The sequence below is a fragment of the Salvelinus alpinus genome, chromosome 9 (genome assembly GCF_045679555.1).
Source record: "Salvelinus alpinus chromosome 9, SLU_Salpinus.1, whole genome shotgun sequence".
NCBI classification, from domain to species: domain Eukaryota; kingdom Metazoa; phylum Chordata; class Actinopteri; order Salmoniformes; family Salmonidae; genus Salvelinus; species Salvelinus alpinus.
Window position 1 is genome coordinate 50041752 of NC_092094.1, and position 18451 is coordinate 50060202.

At 44.8% G+C, this 18451-nt stretch overlaps 1 protein-coding gene across 1 annotated transcript in view; it reads right to left on the reverse strand.

Annotated features, from left to right (window-relative positions):
* LOC139530288 (LHFPL tetraspan subfamily member 6 protein-like) overlaps positions 1-15632 on the reverse strand; it is a 73290-nt gene extending 57658 nt beyond the window's left edge. Inside the window, exons 1-2 of the mRNA XM_071326539.1 lie at positions 15300-15632; positions 1436-1982 (exon numbers count right to left, since the gene is read on the reverse strand). Coding sequence (XP_071182640.1) covers positions 1436-1820 — 385 coding nt within the window. The 5' untranslated portion in view covers positions 1821-1982; positions 15300-15632. The remainder of the gene's footprint in view (positions 1-1435; positions 1983-15299) is intronic.
* Positions 15633-18451: the final 2819 nt, after the last annotated feature.

Here is an 18451-nt window from a genome sequence, read left to right on the forward strand (position 1 = left end):
ACTTTGTGTCCTGAATACAAAGTGCTATGATTGGGGCAAATCCAATACAACACATTACTGAGTACCACTCTCCATATTTTTAAGCATAGTGGTGGTCGGCATCATGTTATGGGTATGCTTGTAAATCGTTAAGGACTGGGAAGTTTTTCAGGATAAAAAAGAAACAGAATGGAGCTAAGCAATGGCAAAATCCCAGAGGAAAACCTGGTCCAGTCTGCTTTCCACCCGGCACTTGGAGATTAATTCACCTTTCAGCAGGACAATAACCTAAAACACAAGGCCAAATCTACACTGGAGTTGCTTACCAAGAAGAAAGTGAATGTTTGTGAGTGGCCGAGTTACAGTTTTGACTTAAATCTATATGAAAATCTATGGCACGACCTGAAAATGGTTGTCAAGCAATGATAAACAACCACTTTGACTGACCTTGAAGAATTTTGAAAAGAATAATGATCAAATTTTGCACAATTTAGGTGTGGAAAGCTCTTAGAGACTTACCCAGAAAGACTCACAGCTGTAATCGCCGCCAAAGGTGCTTCTACAAAGTATTAACTCAGGGGTGCGAATACGTATGTAAATTAGATATATTTAACTTTCAATAAATATGCACAAATTTATAAAAACATGTTTTCACTTTGTTATTATGGGGTATCTTGTGTAGATGGGTGAGGGAGAGAAAAAAAAGATTATCAATTTTGAATTCAAGGCTGTAACAACTAAATGTGGAATAAATCAAGGGATATGAATACTTTCAGATGGCACTGTATGTACCAAAGACATGTTAAATCAGCTTTAGGTTTTTCTGCCGTGCGTAATATGTGGTAGGCTATGTATTGCACAACGGCACAATCATTATTTAAATGACATTTTTTTAAGAGCAGATCATGACTGCCGGTGTGACATTAATACTGTCACCTCAACACTCCAGGGTTCCTCCAGAAACCCATTGCTACATTGAACCATTAAAAGATCCTCCAAGAACCCCTCAACTAACTGAAGGTGCAAATATGAACCATTAACTGGCAATGGCTCCTTGAGGAACTCCAGGGTTCCTCGAGTCACCACTAATTATAAGAGGGTACTCATTCTTTAAGCAAAAAAATTATAATCCCATGACTGAAATTTAAATTAATCTCAGATTGATTGTCTGTGGAGCCACGTTAACCTGCCCTTTCATGTAAAAAAAGTAATGACCATCATGCTTTTAGGGAAAGATTATAATTTTGTACATGTGTTTAACTACTAGTTTGATGAATTCCAGTCCTTTTACATTTTAAAATGTAAAAAATCTATATGGAGAACTTTAACCCCTCATCCATTCATCCATCTATCCCCAACCCACCCACCCATTCATCCACCAATCGATCCATCACTATCCAATTTTCAAATCACTTAAAAAGCAACAGCAGGCTGTGACTTGCTGATTTTAACTTACCCCCCAAAAACTGGATGCCCCCGGCCACGCGTCCAATGGTCCTGGAGATGAGATCAGACAAACAGAATCCCATGAGGGCCGTGAGCGCCACCAGGAGTAGCAGGCCACAGCCCAACCCGATTATCACCGTACAAATCCTCCATTCCAGACTAGGGATGCCCTGGAACGAGGCGTAGCGCCCACACTGCTCCAGCATCACCGTGGCCTGGCGAGCCTCATCACGCACTGGGTACGAGCACCTCCGGAAGGTCCCGAAGGAGACCGGTTTACCCATCTGGGACCCTAGGAGCCAGTAGGGCATGAAGAAACCCACACAAGAGGCCGCAGCACACAGGAAGGAAAGCAGGGCCCACACCACGCCCGCACTTGTTAGGCTAGAAGCCATATCTCAGTGACCAGACACAACGATGACCACCCAATTTTTACTTTTTCTTCTCAGAAGTTTATTGCTTTTTATATCGACATCAGCAGCTCTGTTGTTGATGGATAATATCCAGGTTCACACCAGCAGTGTTCCTCGTCCCACCTCTTCTCTGTGTGGTGATCCCTGGTGAGAAAGAGAAAGATTGAGAGAAAAGAAAGGGAGTTGGTGAAAGAGTGAGAGGGAAAGAGAGAGAGAAGAGGGAGACAGTTGAATATATGGGGTTCAGACAGGAATAACAACTGTACTGCCACTGGATACATGCAGGCCCACGGTGTCTAGTTTGGAGCGTGAAGTAATGAACTCTGCTGGTCGAATACTGCGCAGCAACCGAGCAGTGCCAAAAGCCCTGGTCTGCCCTAGAAAATGTTTGTAAATAAATAATTAAGATCACCAGAACACCCCCCCCCCCCCCCCCCCAGAAAAATATATTCTTCAATTTTGGGTTCTAAAATTAGTTCATTATGATTACGTTTGATCCCCACTGTGAATAATTTTGACATTCGCTACGAATTTAGATATTTAAATAAATAGGGATCCATTAAGAACTACAACATTTGTTGTCACACAGGACCACGTTCTGACAGAAACCAACTAGATATGAATAGTATCAGCTTTAACATTTTAAGTAATGCCCCCACTAAGCCAATATAATTTCCCAGTGAGAGGCTAGTTAACTTCTTTGGGATAGGGGGCAGTATTTTGACGTCCGGATGAAAAGCTCATAAGGCTCGGGGGCCCTGGGTCTGAACCCCGCCCTGAGCAACTGGGTCCTGGACTTGTTAACCGGCCACCCCCAGGTGGTGAAGGCAGGAAACAACATCTCCACTATGCTGATCCTCAACACAGGGGCCCCACAAGGGTGCATGCTCAGCCCCCTCCTGTACTCCCTGTTCACACATGACTGTGTGGCCACGCACGCCTCCAACTCAAATCATCAAGTTTGCAGACAACAATAGTAGGCCTGAATACCAACAATGACGAGACAGCCTACAGGGAGAAGGTGAGGGCCCTGGCAAAGTGGTGCCAGGAAAATAACCTCTCCCTTAACGTCAACAAAATGAAGACAAAGTGGAGTAGGTGAAAAGCTTCAAGTTCCTCAGCGTCCACATGAAATGGTCCACCCACACAGACATTGTCGTGAAGAAGGTGCAACAGCGCCTTTTCAGCCTAAGGAGGCGGAATACATTTGGCTTGGCCCCTAAGACCCTCACAAACTCGTACAGACGCACCATTAAGAGCATCCTGTCAGGCTGTATCACCGCCTGGTACGGCAACTGCACCGCCCGCAACCGCAGGGCTCTCCAGAGGGTGGTGCGGTCTGCCCAATGCATCACCGGGGGCACACTGCCTGCCCTACAGGACACCTACAGCACCCGATGTCACAGGAATGCCAAAACAATCATCAAGGATATCAACCATCCGAGCCACTGCCTGTTCACCCCGCGATTATCCAGAAGGCGAGGTCAGTACAGGTGCATCAAAGCTGGGACCGAGAGACTGAAAAACAGCTTCAATCTGAAGGCCATCAGACTGTGAAATCACCATCACTAGCCGGCCTCCACCTAGTACCCAGCCCTGAACTTAGTCACTGTCACTAGCTGGCTACCACCTAGCTACTGAACCTTACACCTTAAATGCTGATACCCTACATACATAGAATCACTGGTCACTTTAATGTTTACATAGTGTTTTACTCATTTCATACTCTATCCTACAGGTATACTAAATATTCTATCCGCATACTGTCCATAATGTCTATAAATCCCATCACGTGTATATATATATATTTATACTCCGGAAACGAACATTGCTCGTTCTGATATTTATATATTTCTTAATTCCATCCTTTTAGATCTGTGTGTATTGTTGTGAATTGTTAGGTATTACTGCACTGCTGGAGCTAGGAACACAAGCAATTTGCTACACCCACAATATCATCTGCTAAATATGTGTATGCGACCAATAACTTGATTTGCATTGCCTTTTCGATAGAATTGTAGAGTTACCACCCATGACTGCATTTGTTAGGTGACAGAGACACGACTGTTGAATTCGTAAATGTTCAGTTCTGGAAAGGCAACTCGGAAAGATGGCAGAAGCTGGAGTAGGTGGTGAACTTGAAACTAATGGCGGTAAAAACAAGGAAGATTGGACAAGGTAAGTAAGTTGAACTCAATGCATCTCACCTTAGATATCTCCCTGGACTCATACGGAGGCAGGGAGATTTTGAAAATATATGAAATCAAAGACATGCATATCTGGAGCATATCTACTTCTTATATCTACTTTTTTAAAACATGTTTTTATTTATTTCAGGTAGGCCAGTTGAGAACAAGTTCTCATTTACAACCGCGACCTGGCCAAGATAAAGCAAAGCGTCACAAACAACAACACAGAGTTACACATGGAATAAACAAACATACAGTCAATAATACAGTAGAAAAAGTCTATATACAATGTGTGCAAATTAGGTAGGATAAGGGAGGTAAAGCAATAAATAGGCCATAGTGGCGAAATAATTACAATATGGCAATTAAACACTGGAGTGATAGATGTGCAGAAGATGAATGTGCAAGTAGAGATACTGTGGTGCAAAGGAGAAAAATAAAAATAACAGTATGGGGATGAGGTAGTTGGATGGGCTATTTGCAGATGGGCTATGTACAGGTGCAGTGATCTGTGAGCTGCTCTGACAGCTGGTGCTTAAAGTTAGTGAGGGAGATAAAATGTCAGATATCCGGAAATATCTAGATAAAGATATACCCTGATATTGATCCTTTTTGCCCAATGAGGGGAGGATGAACGGCTCACTGGCCAGACACAGATGACGACTTTTCCTGAACAAAAGACAACGAGAGAGAACATGCAGTTGTGGAAAAGTGCTTAAGAACGAGAGGGCTGAAAATCCACCGTGCCAAAATGGGCTGTTTAGCGACCCAACAACAGGCGACACAAACAAGGCAAGACCTTGGTGAGACGGAGAAGGAACCAAACCAGGACACAAACCACAGAGTTAGAGCCGGTTGAAGGAATCACAGACAGCACAGAGAGGGCCAGTGAACAGAGGCCGATCAGAAAGCATTCAACAGCAGGAAATTAAAAAGAGGATACAGTGGCCCAAGAGAGTGAACAAGAACAGCTGGACACAGTTTGACAGTAACACAGACATGGTGCTTGAGACAACACTTTCTGGGAGCGGAGAACGCAAGTTGGAAGCCCTTGCTGCGATCATGTGCAACATGGGGCAAGGTAGATTTGGGACCCATGCCAAAAAATGACATGCACAGCAAAACAACCAAACAGGCAAGAGAGGGAGATACCAGCAATAATAGAAGACCTGAGGAGACTAAAGAAAAGGTAAACAGCAGCAGAGGAAGAAGAGAGAGCAGAGCTACAAGGACTACAAGACACACTATGACAGCAACTATGCAGCCTGAGGTGTGCTGAAAACAACTGCAGGAACACGGGGGAGAGAGCTCAGAAAAGGGCAGAAATGTAACCCCTACAAGTTCAAACAAACAAACTACTAGGGGACAAGAACAGTAGAATACTGCAATGCCCCAAGGAGGAGGTGGAAGACCACCTGAAATAAACACACACCGACCCACACCAAGAACAGGATTTGGAAGAATTACAACTCCTTAACCCTCCCGAACACCAGGTGGAATTTGACATGATGGAACCTAGGCTGATAGAAGTGAAAGACATCCTCAGGAAGGCACGGGCAGGGTCAGCACCAGGACCAGGACTAGGAGGGATCCCATACCAAGTATATAAGAACTGCCCAAGACTAACAACAAGAAACTGTAAGCTGTTGAGGGTTGTGTGGAAGAAAGAAAGAATGCCAGAGGGCTTGAAGTCAGCAGAGGAATGCTTCATCCCAAAGGAGGAGTCCACACAAAATCTCACAGCTTCTCTCTTTTGAATGTGGAGGGAAATATTTTAATTTGCCATCGTAGGAAGAAGAATGACCAACTTCATGCTGGACAACAAGTACCGGGATACATCAGTGCAGAAGGGAGGAATCCTGGAAATATAAGGGTGCCTAGAACACACAGGAGCATGAACACGGATCATCACAGAGGCAACAGAGAACAAAGGAAGCCTTCAAGTAGCTGTCCTGTGGCTTGATCTTTCAAATTGAATAACATTTTATTTGTCACTTTTTTCATAAACAAGAGGTGTAGACTAACAATGCAGTGACAGAACTGGTCAGGAGCCCGTAAGATGGCTGCTATCCACTACATTGCAATCTGTACCAACACATATGGCATTGTTTGTAACTTCTTTTTTTTTTTTACTTATTTTGTACATAAATGTTGCTGCTACCGTCTCTTATGACCGAAAATAACTTCTGAGCATCAGAGCAGCGATTAATCACCAGGAACTGGCAGAAGCTTTTTTTTCCTTTAATGAGTCCGACGAGCCTGACGTGAAGGACATACTGCTTTCCCGGGAACAGGTGCAAATCCCCGTCAATTGCGTGAAGAGAAGACGGAGAAAAAGAGGACGAAGGAAGATTAAACTACCAACGGGACATTAAAAATTGTAATATATTATGCTTCACGTGGTTGAACGATGACATTATCAACATACAGTTGGCTGGTTATACGCTGTATCAGCAGGATAGAACAGCGGAGTCTGGTAAGACAAGGGGGGCAGACTATCTATATTTGTAAACAACAGCTGGTGCACGATATCTAAGGAAGTCTCTAGGTTTTGCTCGACTGAGGTAGAGTATCTCATGATAAGCTGTGGACCACACTATCACCTAGAGAGTTTTCATCTGTATTTATCGTAGCTGTCTACATACCACCACAGACCGATGCTGGCACTAAGACCGCACTCAATGAGCTGTATTCCGCCATAAGCAAACAGGAAAACGCACATCCAGAGGCGGTGCTCCTAGTGGCCGGGGACATTAATGCAGGAAAAATAAATCAGTTACCAAATTTCTATCAGCATGTTAAATGTGCAACTAGAGGGAAAATAAACTCTTGACCACCTTTACTCCACACACAGAGACGCATACAAAACTCTCCCTTGCCCTCCATAATTATATCCTCCTGATTCCTGCTTACAAGCAAAAATTAAAGCAGGAAGCACCAGTGACTTGGTCAATAAAAAAGTGCTCAGATGAAGCAGATGCTAAGCTACAGGACTGTTTTGCTAGCACAGACTGGAATATGTTCCGGGATTCTTCCTATGGCATTGAGGAGTATAACACATCAGTCATTGGCTTCATCAATAAGTGCATCGATGACATCGTCCCCACAGTGAGTGCGTGTACATACCCTAACCAGAAGCCATGGATTACAGGCAACATCCGCACTGAGCTAAAGGCTAGAGCTGCTTTCAAGGAGCGGGACTCTAACCCGGAAGCTTATAAGAAATCCCGATACGCCCTCTGACAAACCATCAAATAGGCAAAGCATCAATAAAGGACTGAGATCGAATCGTACTACACTGGCTCCGACGCTCGTCGGATGAAGCAGGGCTTGTAAAACCATTAGACTACAAAGGGAAGCACAGCCAAGAGCCGCCCAGTGACACGAGCCTACCAGACGAGCAAAACTACTTCTATGCTCTCTTCATAGCAAATAACACTGAAACATGCATGAGAGCATCAGCTGTTCCGGACGACTGTGTGATCACACTCTCCTCAGGCGAGTAAAACCTTTAAACAAGTCAACATTCACAAGGCCAGACGGATTACCAGGACGTGATGAGCTGACCAACTGGCAAGTGTCTTCACTGATATTTTCAACCTCTCCTTGTCCGAGTCTGTAATACCAGCATGTTTTAAGCAGAACACCAGAGTGTTCTTGGGCACAGGGACTAAGGTAACCTGCCTAAATGAAGTGCTTTGAAAGGCTGGTCATGGCTCACATCAACAACATTATCCTAGAAACCCTAGAACCACTCCAATTTGCATGCCGCCCTAACATGATGATCTCTACTGCATTTCACACTGCCCTTTCCCACCTGGACAAAAGGAACACCTAGGTGAGAATGCTATTCATTGACTACAACTCAGCGTTCAACACCATAGTGCCCTCAAAGCTCATCAATAAGTCAAGGACCCTGGGACTAAACACCTCCCTCTGCAACTGGATCCTGGACTTCCTAACGGGCCGCCCCCAGGTAGTAAGGGTAGGTAACAACAAATCCGCCACACTGATCCTCAACACAGGAGCCCCTCATTGGTGCGTGCTCAGTCCCCTCCTGTACTCCCTGTTCACTCATGACTGCATGGCCAGGCACGACTCCAACACCATCATTAAGTTTGCCGATGGCAACAGTGGTAAGCCTGATCAACAACGAGACATCCTATAGGGAGGAGGTCAGAGACCTGGCTGTGTGATGCCAGGACAACAACCTCTCCCTCAACGTGATAAAGACAAAGGAGATGATTGTGGACTACAAGAAAACAAGGACCTACCACGCCCCCATTCTAATCGACAGGGCTGCAGTGGAGCAGGTGGAGAGCTTCAATTTCCTTGGTGTCCACATCACCAACAAACTAACATTGTCCAAGCACACCAAGACAGTCGTGAAGAGGGCACAACAAAACCTATTCCCCCTCAGGAGACTGGTAAGATTTGGCATGGGTCCTCAGATCCTCAAAAGGTTATACAGCTGTACCATCGAGAGCATCCTGACTGGTTGCATCAATGCCTGGTATGGCAACTACACTACAGAGTGTAGTGTGTACAGCCCAGTACATCACTGGGGCCAAGCTTTCTGCCATCCAGAACCTCTATACCAGGCGGTGTCAGAGGAAGGCCCTAAAAATTGTCAAAGACTCCAGCCACCCTAGTCATAGACTGTTCTCTCTGCTACCGCACGGCAAGCGGTACCGGAGCACCAAGTCTAGGTCCAAGTGGCTTCTAAACAGCTTCTACCCCCAAGCCAAATGACTCCTGAACATATAATCAAATGGCTACCCAGACTACCCTCTTTTACACCGCTGCTACTCTCTGTTATTATCTATGCATAGTCACTTTAATAACTCTACCTACATGCACATATTACCTCAATTCCTTGACTAATCTGTGCCCCCGCACCGGTACCCCCTGTACATAGTCTCACTATGGTCCCGTGTGGCTCAGTTGGTAGAGCATAGCGCTTGCAACGCCAGGGTTGTGGGTTCATTCCCCACGGGGGGACCAGGATGAATATGTATGAACTTTCCAATTTGTAAGTCGCTCTGGATAAGAGCGTCAGCTAAATGACTTAAATGTATTGTCATTTTACTGCTGCTCTCGAATTACTTGTTACTTTTATTTCTTATTCATATTTTTTAAACTTCATTGTTGGTTAGGGGCTTGTACGTAAGCATTTCACACCTGTTGTATTCGGCGCAAGTGACTAATACAATTTGATTCGAAATAGGTAACTATAACAACGCAAAAATACCCTGTGCCTTAGAAGTGCTCCTACAGGACTACTTTGACGAGTTCATGATGAGACTCACTGTCGTGGACTACACCCCCAATTTGCAGAGGTTGGAGGTGGGGATTGTCACCGGGTGTACAATATCTGTCATAATGTTTGCTGCAGCAAGCCATTTCCTTGTTAAGTTGGCTGAAAGACCAAGCAGAGGACCCACCGACGCAGGCCTTCATGGATGACATGACCATTACAACTCGGTCAGCAATAGAAAGAAGATGGATGCTTGAAGATCCAGAAAAACTCGTCACGTCGGCTAGGATGACCTTTAAACCAAGCAAATCAAGCCTGGTACTGAAAAAAGGCAAAGTGGACGACAGCACCGGTTCAAGGTGGAATGGCAGCGAATTCCAACGCTGACAGAAATACTAGTCATGAGCCTAGGGAAGTGCTTCGAAAACTCTGTGACACAGAAAATGTTAAAAGGCCAACTGACCAGGCGAATGATTGAATGCAGAGGGTGGGAAAAGTGGTCTCCCAGGAAAGTGCAAAGCCTGCTGCTACCAGCTTGGAGTTTTGTCCAAACTACTCTTGCCCCTCCTGGTGTACGAAATCCCAATGACAACGGTGGAATCAACGGAAAGGAAGATCAGTAGTTACCTGAGAAGAAGGCTTGGCGTACGCCAGAGTTTCAGTAACAAGCCTTTACAGCAGGGGTAAAAAGCTACAGCTGCCATTCCGAGGCCTGCCTGTGGAATTCCAGGTGACCAAAGCAAGGCAGGTCCTAATGCTACGGGAATGCAAGGACGAGAAAGTAAGGAAAGCTGGGATTGAGGGCCGCACTGGGAGGAAGTGGTCAGCAACATCAGCAGTGAAAGAGTTGGAAGCAAGACTACACCACCAAGACATTGTCAGAACCGTGGCCTCAGGATGCCTGGGTATTGGCTGTGTGAAACGGGTGTCCTGGACTAGAGCAAGTACATGAAAGAGAAGGGACCTCGTGCTGACAGAGATAAGGTACATGGTGGAGGAGGGAGGGCAAACCAGAGCAGTTGGGCGGAGGCAGCAGGGCAAGTTGACATGCGGAGAAGAAGCCAGGGAGAGGAAATAATATGGGCTGACATCTGAACGATAGGACCAGCAGAATAAAGTTGGTTTTCCGCAGCATGTACGATGTACTACCAAGCCTGACAAACCTTGTTGTGTGGGAACTAAAACAAGACCCAAACTGCGCTTTGTGTGGAAGACCAGCCAACCTCGAGCACATACTATAATCCTGCAGGAAAGCACTGATGGAAGGTACAGGTGGAGACACGACAAGGTCCTGACAGCAATAACATCCCAGCTGGAGGACGCAGCCAAAAAGATCAGGCCAAAACAGAAAGGACCAGGCTTCATCCATTTTGTCAGCAGTGAGGAAAGAAATCAGCTGGCACCCCATGAAAGTTGGGAGTTACGAGCTGACCTCAGAAGACGCCTAATCTTCCACCAGAATATCATCAACTCATCACTCAGACCAGACCTGCTGATCTGGTTGAGGAGCACAAAGAACATCATCATGCCCGAGCTGCCACATCCATGGGAGGAGAGGATTGAGGAAGTCTACGAGAGGAAGCTGTTGAAGTACCAGGCAGTGGACGAATGTACAGACAAGGGTTTACCCGTGGAGGTTGGGGCAAGAGGCTTCCCAGGCCAGTCTCTGTGCAAGGCACTAAGTATCTTCAGAGGAAAGGGAGCACAGAGGAATAAGATATGTTGCACAGCTGGGCAGGAGGCAGAGAGGACATCACAATGGATGTGGCTGAAGAGGGAGGAGCAGTGGTTAAACCAACCTGGCTCAGATCAGGCCTGATCGCCGATCCCGTCGGACAAATCAAATCAAATCAAATTTTATTAGTCACATACACATGGTTAGCAGATGTTAATGCGAGTGTAGCGAAATGCTTGTGCTTCTAGTTCCGACAATGCAGTAATAACCAACAAGTAATCTAACCTAACAATTCCACAACTACTACCTTATACACACACACAAGTGTAAAGGGATGAAGAATATGTACATAAAGATATATGAATGAGTGGTGGTACAGAACGGCATGGCAAGATGCAGTAGATGGTATAGAGTACGGTATATACATATGAGATGAGTACTGTAGGGTATGTAAACATAAAGTGGCATAGTTTAAAGTGGCTAGTGGTACATGTATTACATAAAGATGGCAAGATGCAGTAGATGATATAGAGTACAGTATATACATATGAGATGGGTAATGTAGGGTATGTAAACATTATATTAAGTGGCATTGTTTAAAGTGGCTAGTGGTACATTTTTACATAATTTCCATCAATTCCCATTTTTAAAGTGGCTGGAGTTGAGTCAGTATGTTGGCAGCGGCCGCTAAATGTTAGTGGTGGCTGTTTAACAGTCTGATGGCCTTGAGATAGAAGCTGTTTTTCAGTCTCTCGGTCCCTGCTTTGATGCACCTGTACTGACCTCGCCTTCTGGATGATAGCGGGGTGAACAGGCAGTGGCTTGGGTGGTTGTTGTCCTTGATGATCTTTATGGCCTTCCTGTGACATCGGGTGGTGTAGGTGTCCTGGAGGGCAGGTAGTTTGCCCCCGGTGATGCGTTCTGCAGACCTCACTACCCTCTGGAGAGCCTTACGGTTGTGGGCGGAGCAGTTGCCGTACCAGGCGGTGATACAGCCCGACAGGATGCTCTCGATTGTGCATCTGTAGAAGTTTGTGAGTGCTTTTGGTGACAAGCCGAATTTCTTCAGCCTCCTGAGGTTGAAGAGGCGCTGCTGCGCCTTCTTCACAACGCTGTCTGTGTGGGTGGACCAATTCAGTTTGTCCGTGATGTGTACACCGAGGAACTTAAAACTTTCCACCTTCTCCACTACTGACCCGTCGATGTGGATAGGGGGGTGCTCCCTCTGCTGTTTCCTGAAGTCCACAATCATCTCCTTTGTTTTGTTGACGTTGAGTGTGAGGTTATTTTCCTGACACCACACTCCGAGGGCCCTCACCTCCTCCCTGTAGGCCGTCTCGTCGTTGTTGGTAATCAAGCCTACCACTGTAGTGTCATCCGCAAACTTGATGATTGAGTTGGAGGCGTGCATGGCCACGCAGTCGTGGGTGAACCGGGAGTACAGGAGAGGGCTCAGAACGCACCCTTGTGGGGCCCCAGTGTTGAGGATCAGCGGGGTGGAGATGTTGTTACCTACCCTCACCACCTGGGGGCGGCCCGTCAGGAAGTCCAGGACCCAGTTGCACAGGGCGGGGTCGAGACCCAGGGTCTCGAGCTTGATGACGAGTTTGGAGGGTACTATGGTGTTAAATGCTGAGCTGTAATCGATGAACAGCATTCTCACATGGGTATTCCTCTTGTCCAGATGGGTTAGGGCAGTGTGCAGTGTGGTTGCGATTGCGTCGTCTGTGGACCTATTGGGTCGGTAAGCAAATTGGAGTGGGTCTAGGGTGTCCGGTAGGGTGGAGGTGATATGGTCCTTGACTAGTCTCTCAAAGCACTTCATGATGACGGAAGTGAGTGCTACGGGGCGGTAGTCGTTTAGCTCAGTTACCTTAGCTTTCTTGGGAACAGGAACAATGGTGGCCCTCTTGAAGCATGTGGGAACAGCAGACTGGGATAAGGATTGATTGAATATGTCCGTAAACACACCAGCCAGCTGGTCTGCGCATGCTCTGAGGACGCGGCTGGGAATGCCGTCTGGGCCTGCAGCCTTGCGAGGGTTAACACGTTTAAATGTTTTACTCACCTCGGCTGCAGTGAAGGAGAGCCCGCAGGTTTTGGTAGGGGGCCGTGTCAGTGGCACTGTATTGTCCTCAAAGCGGGCAAAAAAGTTGTTTAGCCTGTCTCGGAGCAAGACATCCTGGTCCGCGACGGGGCTGGTTTTCTTTTTGTAATCCGTGATTGACTGTAGACCCTGCCACATACCTCTTGTGTCTGAGCTGTTGAATTGCGACTCGATTTTGTCTCTGTACTGGGACTTAGCCTGTTTGATTGCCTTGCGGAGAGAATAGCTACACTGTTTGTATTCGGTCATGCTTCCGGTCACCTTGCCCTGGTTAAAAGCAGTGGTTCGCGCTTTCAGTTTCACGCGAATGCTGCCGTCAATCCACGGTTTCTGGTTTGGGAATGTTTTAATCGTTGCTGTGGGTACGACATCGTCAATGCACTTCCTAATGAACTCGCTCACCGAATCAGCATATTCGTCAATATTGTTGTTGGACGCAATGCGGAACATATTCCAATCCGCGTGATCGAAGCAGTCTTGAAGCGTGGATTCAGATTGGTCGGACCAGCGTTGAACAGACCTGAGCGCGGGAGCTTGTTGTTTTAGTTTCTGTTTGTAGGCTGGAATCAACAAAATGGAGTCGTGGTCAGCTTTTCCGAAAGGGGGGCGGGGGAGGGCCTTATATGCGTCGCGGAAATTAGTATAACAATGATCTAGGGTTTTTCCAGCCCTGGTAGCACAATCGATATGCTGATAGAATTTAGGGAGTTTTGTTTTTAGATTAGCCTTGTTAAAATCCCCAGCTACGATGAATGCAGCCTCAGGGTGTGTGGTTTCCAGTTTACAAAGAGTCAGATAAAGTTCGTTCAGGGCCATCGATGTGTCTGCTTGGGGGGGAATATATACGGCTGTGATTATGATTGAAGAGAATTCCCTTGGTAGATAATGCGGTCGACATTTGATTGTGAGGAGTTCTAGATCAGGTGAACAGAATGACTTGAGTTCCTGTGTGTTGTTATGATGATCACACCACGTCTCGTTAATCATAAGGCATACCCCCCCGCCCCTCTTCTTACCAGAAAGATGTTTGTTTCTGTCGGCGCGATGCATGAAGAAACCAGCTGGCTGCACCGACTCCGTTAGCGTCTCTTGAGTTAGCCATGTTTCCGTGAAGCAGAGCACGTTGCAATCCCTGATGTCTCTCTGGAATGCTACCCGTGCTCGGATTTCATCAACCTTATTGTCAAGAGACTGGACATTGGCGAGTAGTATGCTAGGGAGTGGAGCGCGATGTGCCCGTCTCCGAAGCCTGACCACGAGACCGCCTCGTTTGCCCCTTTTACGGCGTCGCACAGGGTCGCCGGCTGGGATCAGATCCATTGTATTGGGTGGAAGGCAAAACACTGGATCCGTTTCGGGAAAGTCATATTCCTGGTAGGAACGATGATGAGTTGACGTTAATCGTATATTCAGTAGTTCCTCCCGACTGTATGTAATGAAACCTAAGATTACCTGGGGTACCGATGTAAGAAATAACACATAAAAAAACTAAATACTGCATATTTTCCAAGGAACGCGAAGCGAGGCGGCCATCTCTTTTCGGCGCCGGAAAGAGCGTTGTAGTGTAGTGAGAAGCGCCAAAACACTTAATGAAGAGGGGACCTTACCTGAGGATGAGCCAAGAGCAGCATACTCGCTGTTTGCAGGTAAAATATTAGTGTTTACATTTAAGTAAATTTTTTAAGTGTTTAACTTTTTTCTTCCACTTTTGACATTAGAGTATTTTGTGTAGATACATTTTTTATACAATTAAATCCATTTCAACCCCACTTTGTAACAATACAAAATGAATTAAAAGTCATGGGGTGTGAATACTTTCTGAAGGCACAATATAGTGCTATTTAATAATGCAAGTAGCAAATCTTGACAAAGTCAATGTGCCCTTCATTTCAAAGGATGATGAATTTTATGAGATGTAATTAACACATTAATGTAATTAACACATTAATGTAATTAACACAATAATTATAATACTTTACTACATAATTATAATACTGCATATAGGCTATACAATTTAGACGTACTAAGCCTTACTAATAATAACCCAAGGCAATCATATCGGATATTATTTTTATGTAATGGCCTGACAAGTCTACAGTGTTTGTTTCCTTATCAGAAAAATATGAAAATCAGTACCCCTCATGCATAGGCGCTTATTTTCGAGGCTAACAGACATTGTGTTGGGCATTCTGTTCAAGTAATGCAAGGTAAAAACATTTTTTGGAAATCTTACGTTTAAATTCCTCAACGTTATCCCAAACGGCAGATGATAGCTGGATGTAAAAGTTCAATGGAGTTGATAAAGAGCCGAGCAAAAATAAAGCTCTCCTTTATCGCAAAAATTTCCATGACAAACTCCCTCAGTTAGACAACTGAAGTTAGGTCTGGGGTTAGGGTAGAGACCTGTAACGGAAAACACCTTTGTCGCAACGCAACAAACAGAGTAACATTCCTTGGATTCGGAATGACGAAGGCTTGATAAAAAATATTCTGTGAGCAGCAGGAAAAGGAGTAGGGGAGAGGAACCTTCAATCTGGCGAATCGCCGCCCGTGGGTTGTGTCAGGTGATGTTTATAAACCCTGAATTGCTTATTATATAATGGCCAGTGAGAGGCTTTCAAGCCACTGGCCGCCATATTGGTACTCCCCAGAAAGAGCAGTTTTCAATAGGAATTAAAGGAATTCTAAAGTATTTTAATAAAAACGTTCAAGGACAAAACGTATTTAGGTATGTATTTGTTGTAGTTGGGACAGTAACATTAGTTGTCTCTAAAAATAAATACTTTAAGGAATATGTTTTTATATTTTTATTTATTAACATTTTTATGTTTAGTTCACATAATATAAATTAAAAGTGTGCATTAAGGTGTCTGTAAAAGAATATACTTGGCAAAACGAATGTAGACATTGATAAATGCATTTCTATAGCTTCCAAAATCATTTTTACTACAGAGGAGGAGTATCAAAATGGCTGCACGGTGGCTTCAATACAGCGCCCCTGTAGGTTATCTATGGTTTATACACATAATTATTTTAAAGTGCGAAAACTCTCTGCCTGGCTGCAAACTGGTTCTGTAATCTAACCACGAAATAGGGGTTTGTAAAACCATGGTGCACATGCTGTTTGGGTAAATACACTGCTACAGATGTAGGATCTTAATTTGACCACCCCGTTGCAGGCTTGTTTAAAACGTGTAGTGTGTTTGAGGTATAAAAAAGCCTCGGGAAGTTTGTAATTTTCATTTACAAATTTCAGACTTGATTTTCCCTTGAGAAAAATGTATCAACCCCTATAAAATGTCCATTAATTATAATCTACATAACAATTCACACTTCCTGTTGCTGCAGGATTATTTTTCTGCTGTAGCAAGCTGTCTCAAATTAAGATCCTACAGATGCACTGGTTCTTAGGATAATAATCACATAATAATAAGACCTCTTATAATAACATGTTCTTATGAATTACAAAGAGCCTTCCATTCCCCGCAATAACCATAGTTTTATTATGGCTCAATGAATGCAAAATATTTTTTAAGTATTTGGTTTTAAATATACTTAAGTATCAAAAGTAAATGTAATTTCTAAAATGTACTTAAGTATCAAAAGTAAAAGCACAAGTATAAACCATTTCATATTCCTTATATTAAGCAAACCAGAAGGCACAATTTTATTTTTTGTATTTATTGGCGGATGGCCAGGGGCACACCAACACTCAGACATAATTTACAAACGAAGCATTTGTGTTTAGTGAGTCCGCCAGGTCAGAGGCAGTAGGGATGACAAGGGATGCTTCTATATAGCATAACAGTAATTCAGTACCAATACAAATGAAACAAGTTTATGAATGTTTGAATGTTCAGGAGGGCTGAGCGAATGGAGTCTAGATGGTTAACAACTAGTAATGCCTCTGCCGAGTCTCTTGATTACTTCCCCACCCAATGTCTGGAAGAAACTTAACTCAACGCAAAGGACCACAAACCACTGAAGTGAACAACTGTGAGTATTTGTTTTGCACTAAGGGATTGTGCTGAGTAAAGATGTAACAATTCACCGGTCCTTATGCTCCCCGATTGAAATGTTGAAGATAGGAGTGCATCGCTTCGCAAACACCAAATATAGTATGCATCATAAAAAATAGAAATTATTTAAACATTGCGAATCGCCAGTTAAAAAAAAAGGCTTTCTTATTTATATTACATACATTTTTCTTTCCGAAAAATACCTCCCATTTTACGTGCCTCCCACCTAATTCCTGTCATTCCGGGGAGAAAGAGACAGAGGTTTCACAGAAGGAGATCGGGGTGCCTTGTGAGGATCCGGCGACGAGGGGCTAATCTGCCTTTGCCATCGGTACTATTGGCCAATGTACAATCGCTGGATAATAAAGTGGACAAACTAAAAGCACGTATATCCTACCAACGGGACATTAAAAACTGTAATATCTTATTTCAGCGACTCGTGGCTGAACAACAACATGAATAACATACAGCTGGCAGGTTATACACTGTATCGGCAGGATAGAACAGTAGCCTCTGGTAAGACAAGGGGTGGCGGTCTATGTATATTTGTTAACAACAGCTGGTGAACGATATCTAAGGACGTCTCGAGGTTTTGCTCACCTGAGGTAGTTCAACTGAAACGTTGATTAATGTGCACTGTCACTGTAAAAATAAAATAAACTCAAATAAATAAATAAACTCAATTAAGGTCACAGTTATGAAAACGTAGGACACTAAAGAGGCCTTTTTACTGACTCTGAAAAACACCAAAAGAAAGATGCAAATATATACTATTTGCCAGAGTCCCACTCGACCAGTCACAACTCTCCTTCCCTGGCAATAAAAAACAGTAAAACTCCAGCCAACACGTTTAAAAAGGTCAAAGGTGACGCCAAATCTCACAGCATTCCCTTCAACCATTCCCTGCTCATCTGCGTGAATGTGCCTTAGGCATGCTGCAAGGAGGCATGAGGACTGGAGATGTGGCCAGGGCAATAAATTGCAATGTCCGTACTGTGAGATGCCTAAGACAGAGCTACAGGGAGACAGGATGGACAGCTGATCGTCCTCGCAGTGGCAGACTACGTGTAACAACACCTGCACAGGATCGGTACATCCGAACATCACATCTGCGGGACAGGTACAGGATGGCAACAACAACTGCCTGAGTTACACCAGGAACGCACAATCCCTCCATCAGTGCTCAGACTGTCTGCAATAGGCTGAGAGAGGCTGAACTGAGGGCTTGTAGGCCTGTTATAAGGCAGGTCCTCACCAGACATCACCGGCAACAACATTGCCTATGGGCACAAACCTACTGTTGCTGGACCAGACAGGACTGGCAAAAAGTGCTCTTCACTGACGAGTCGCTTTTTTGTCTCACAGG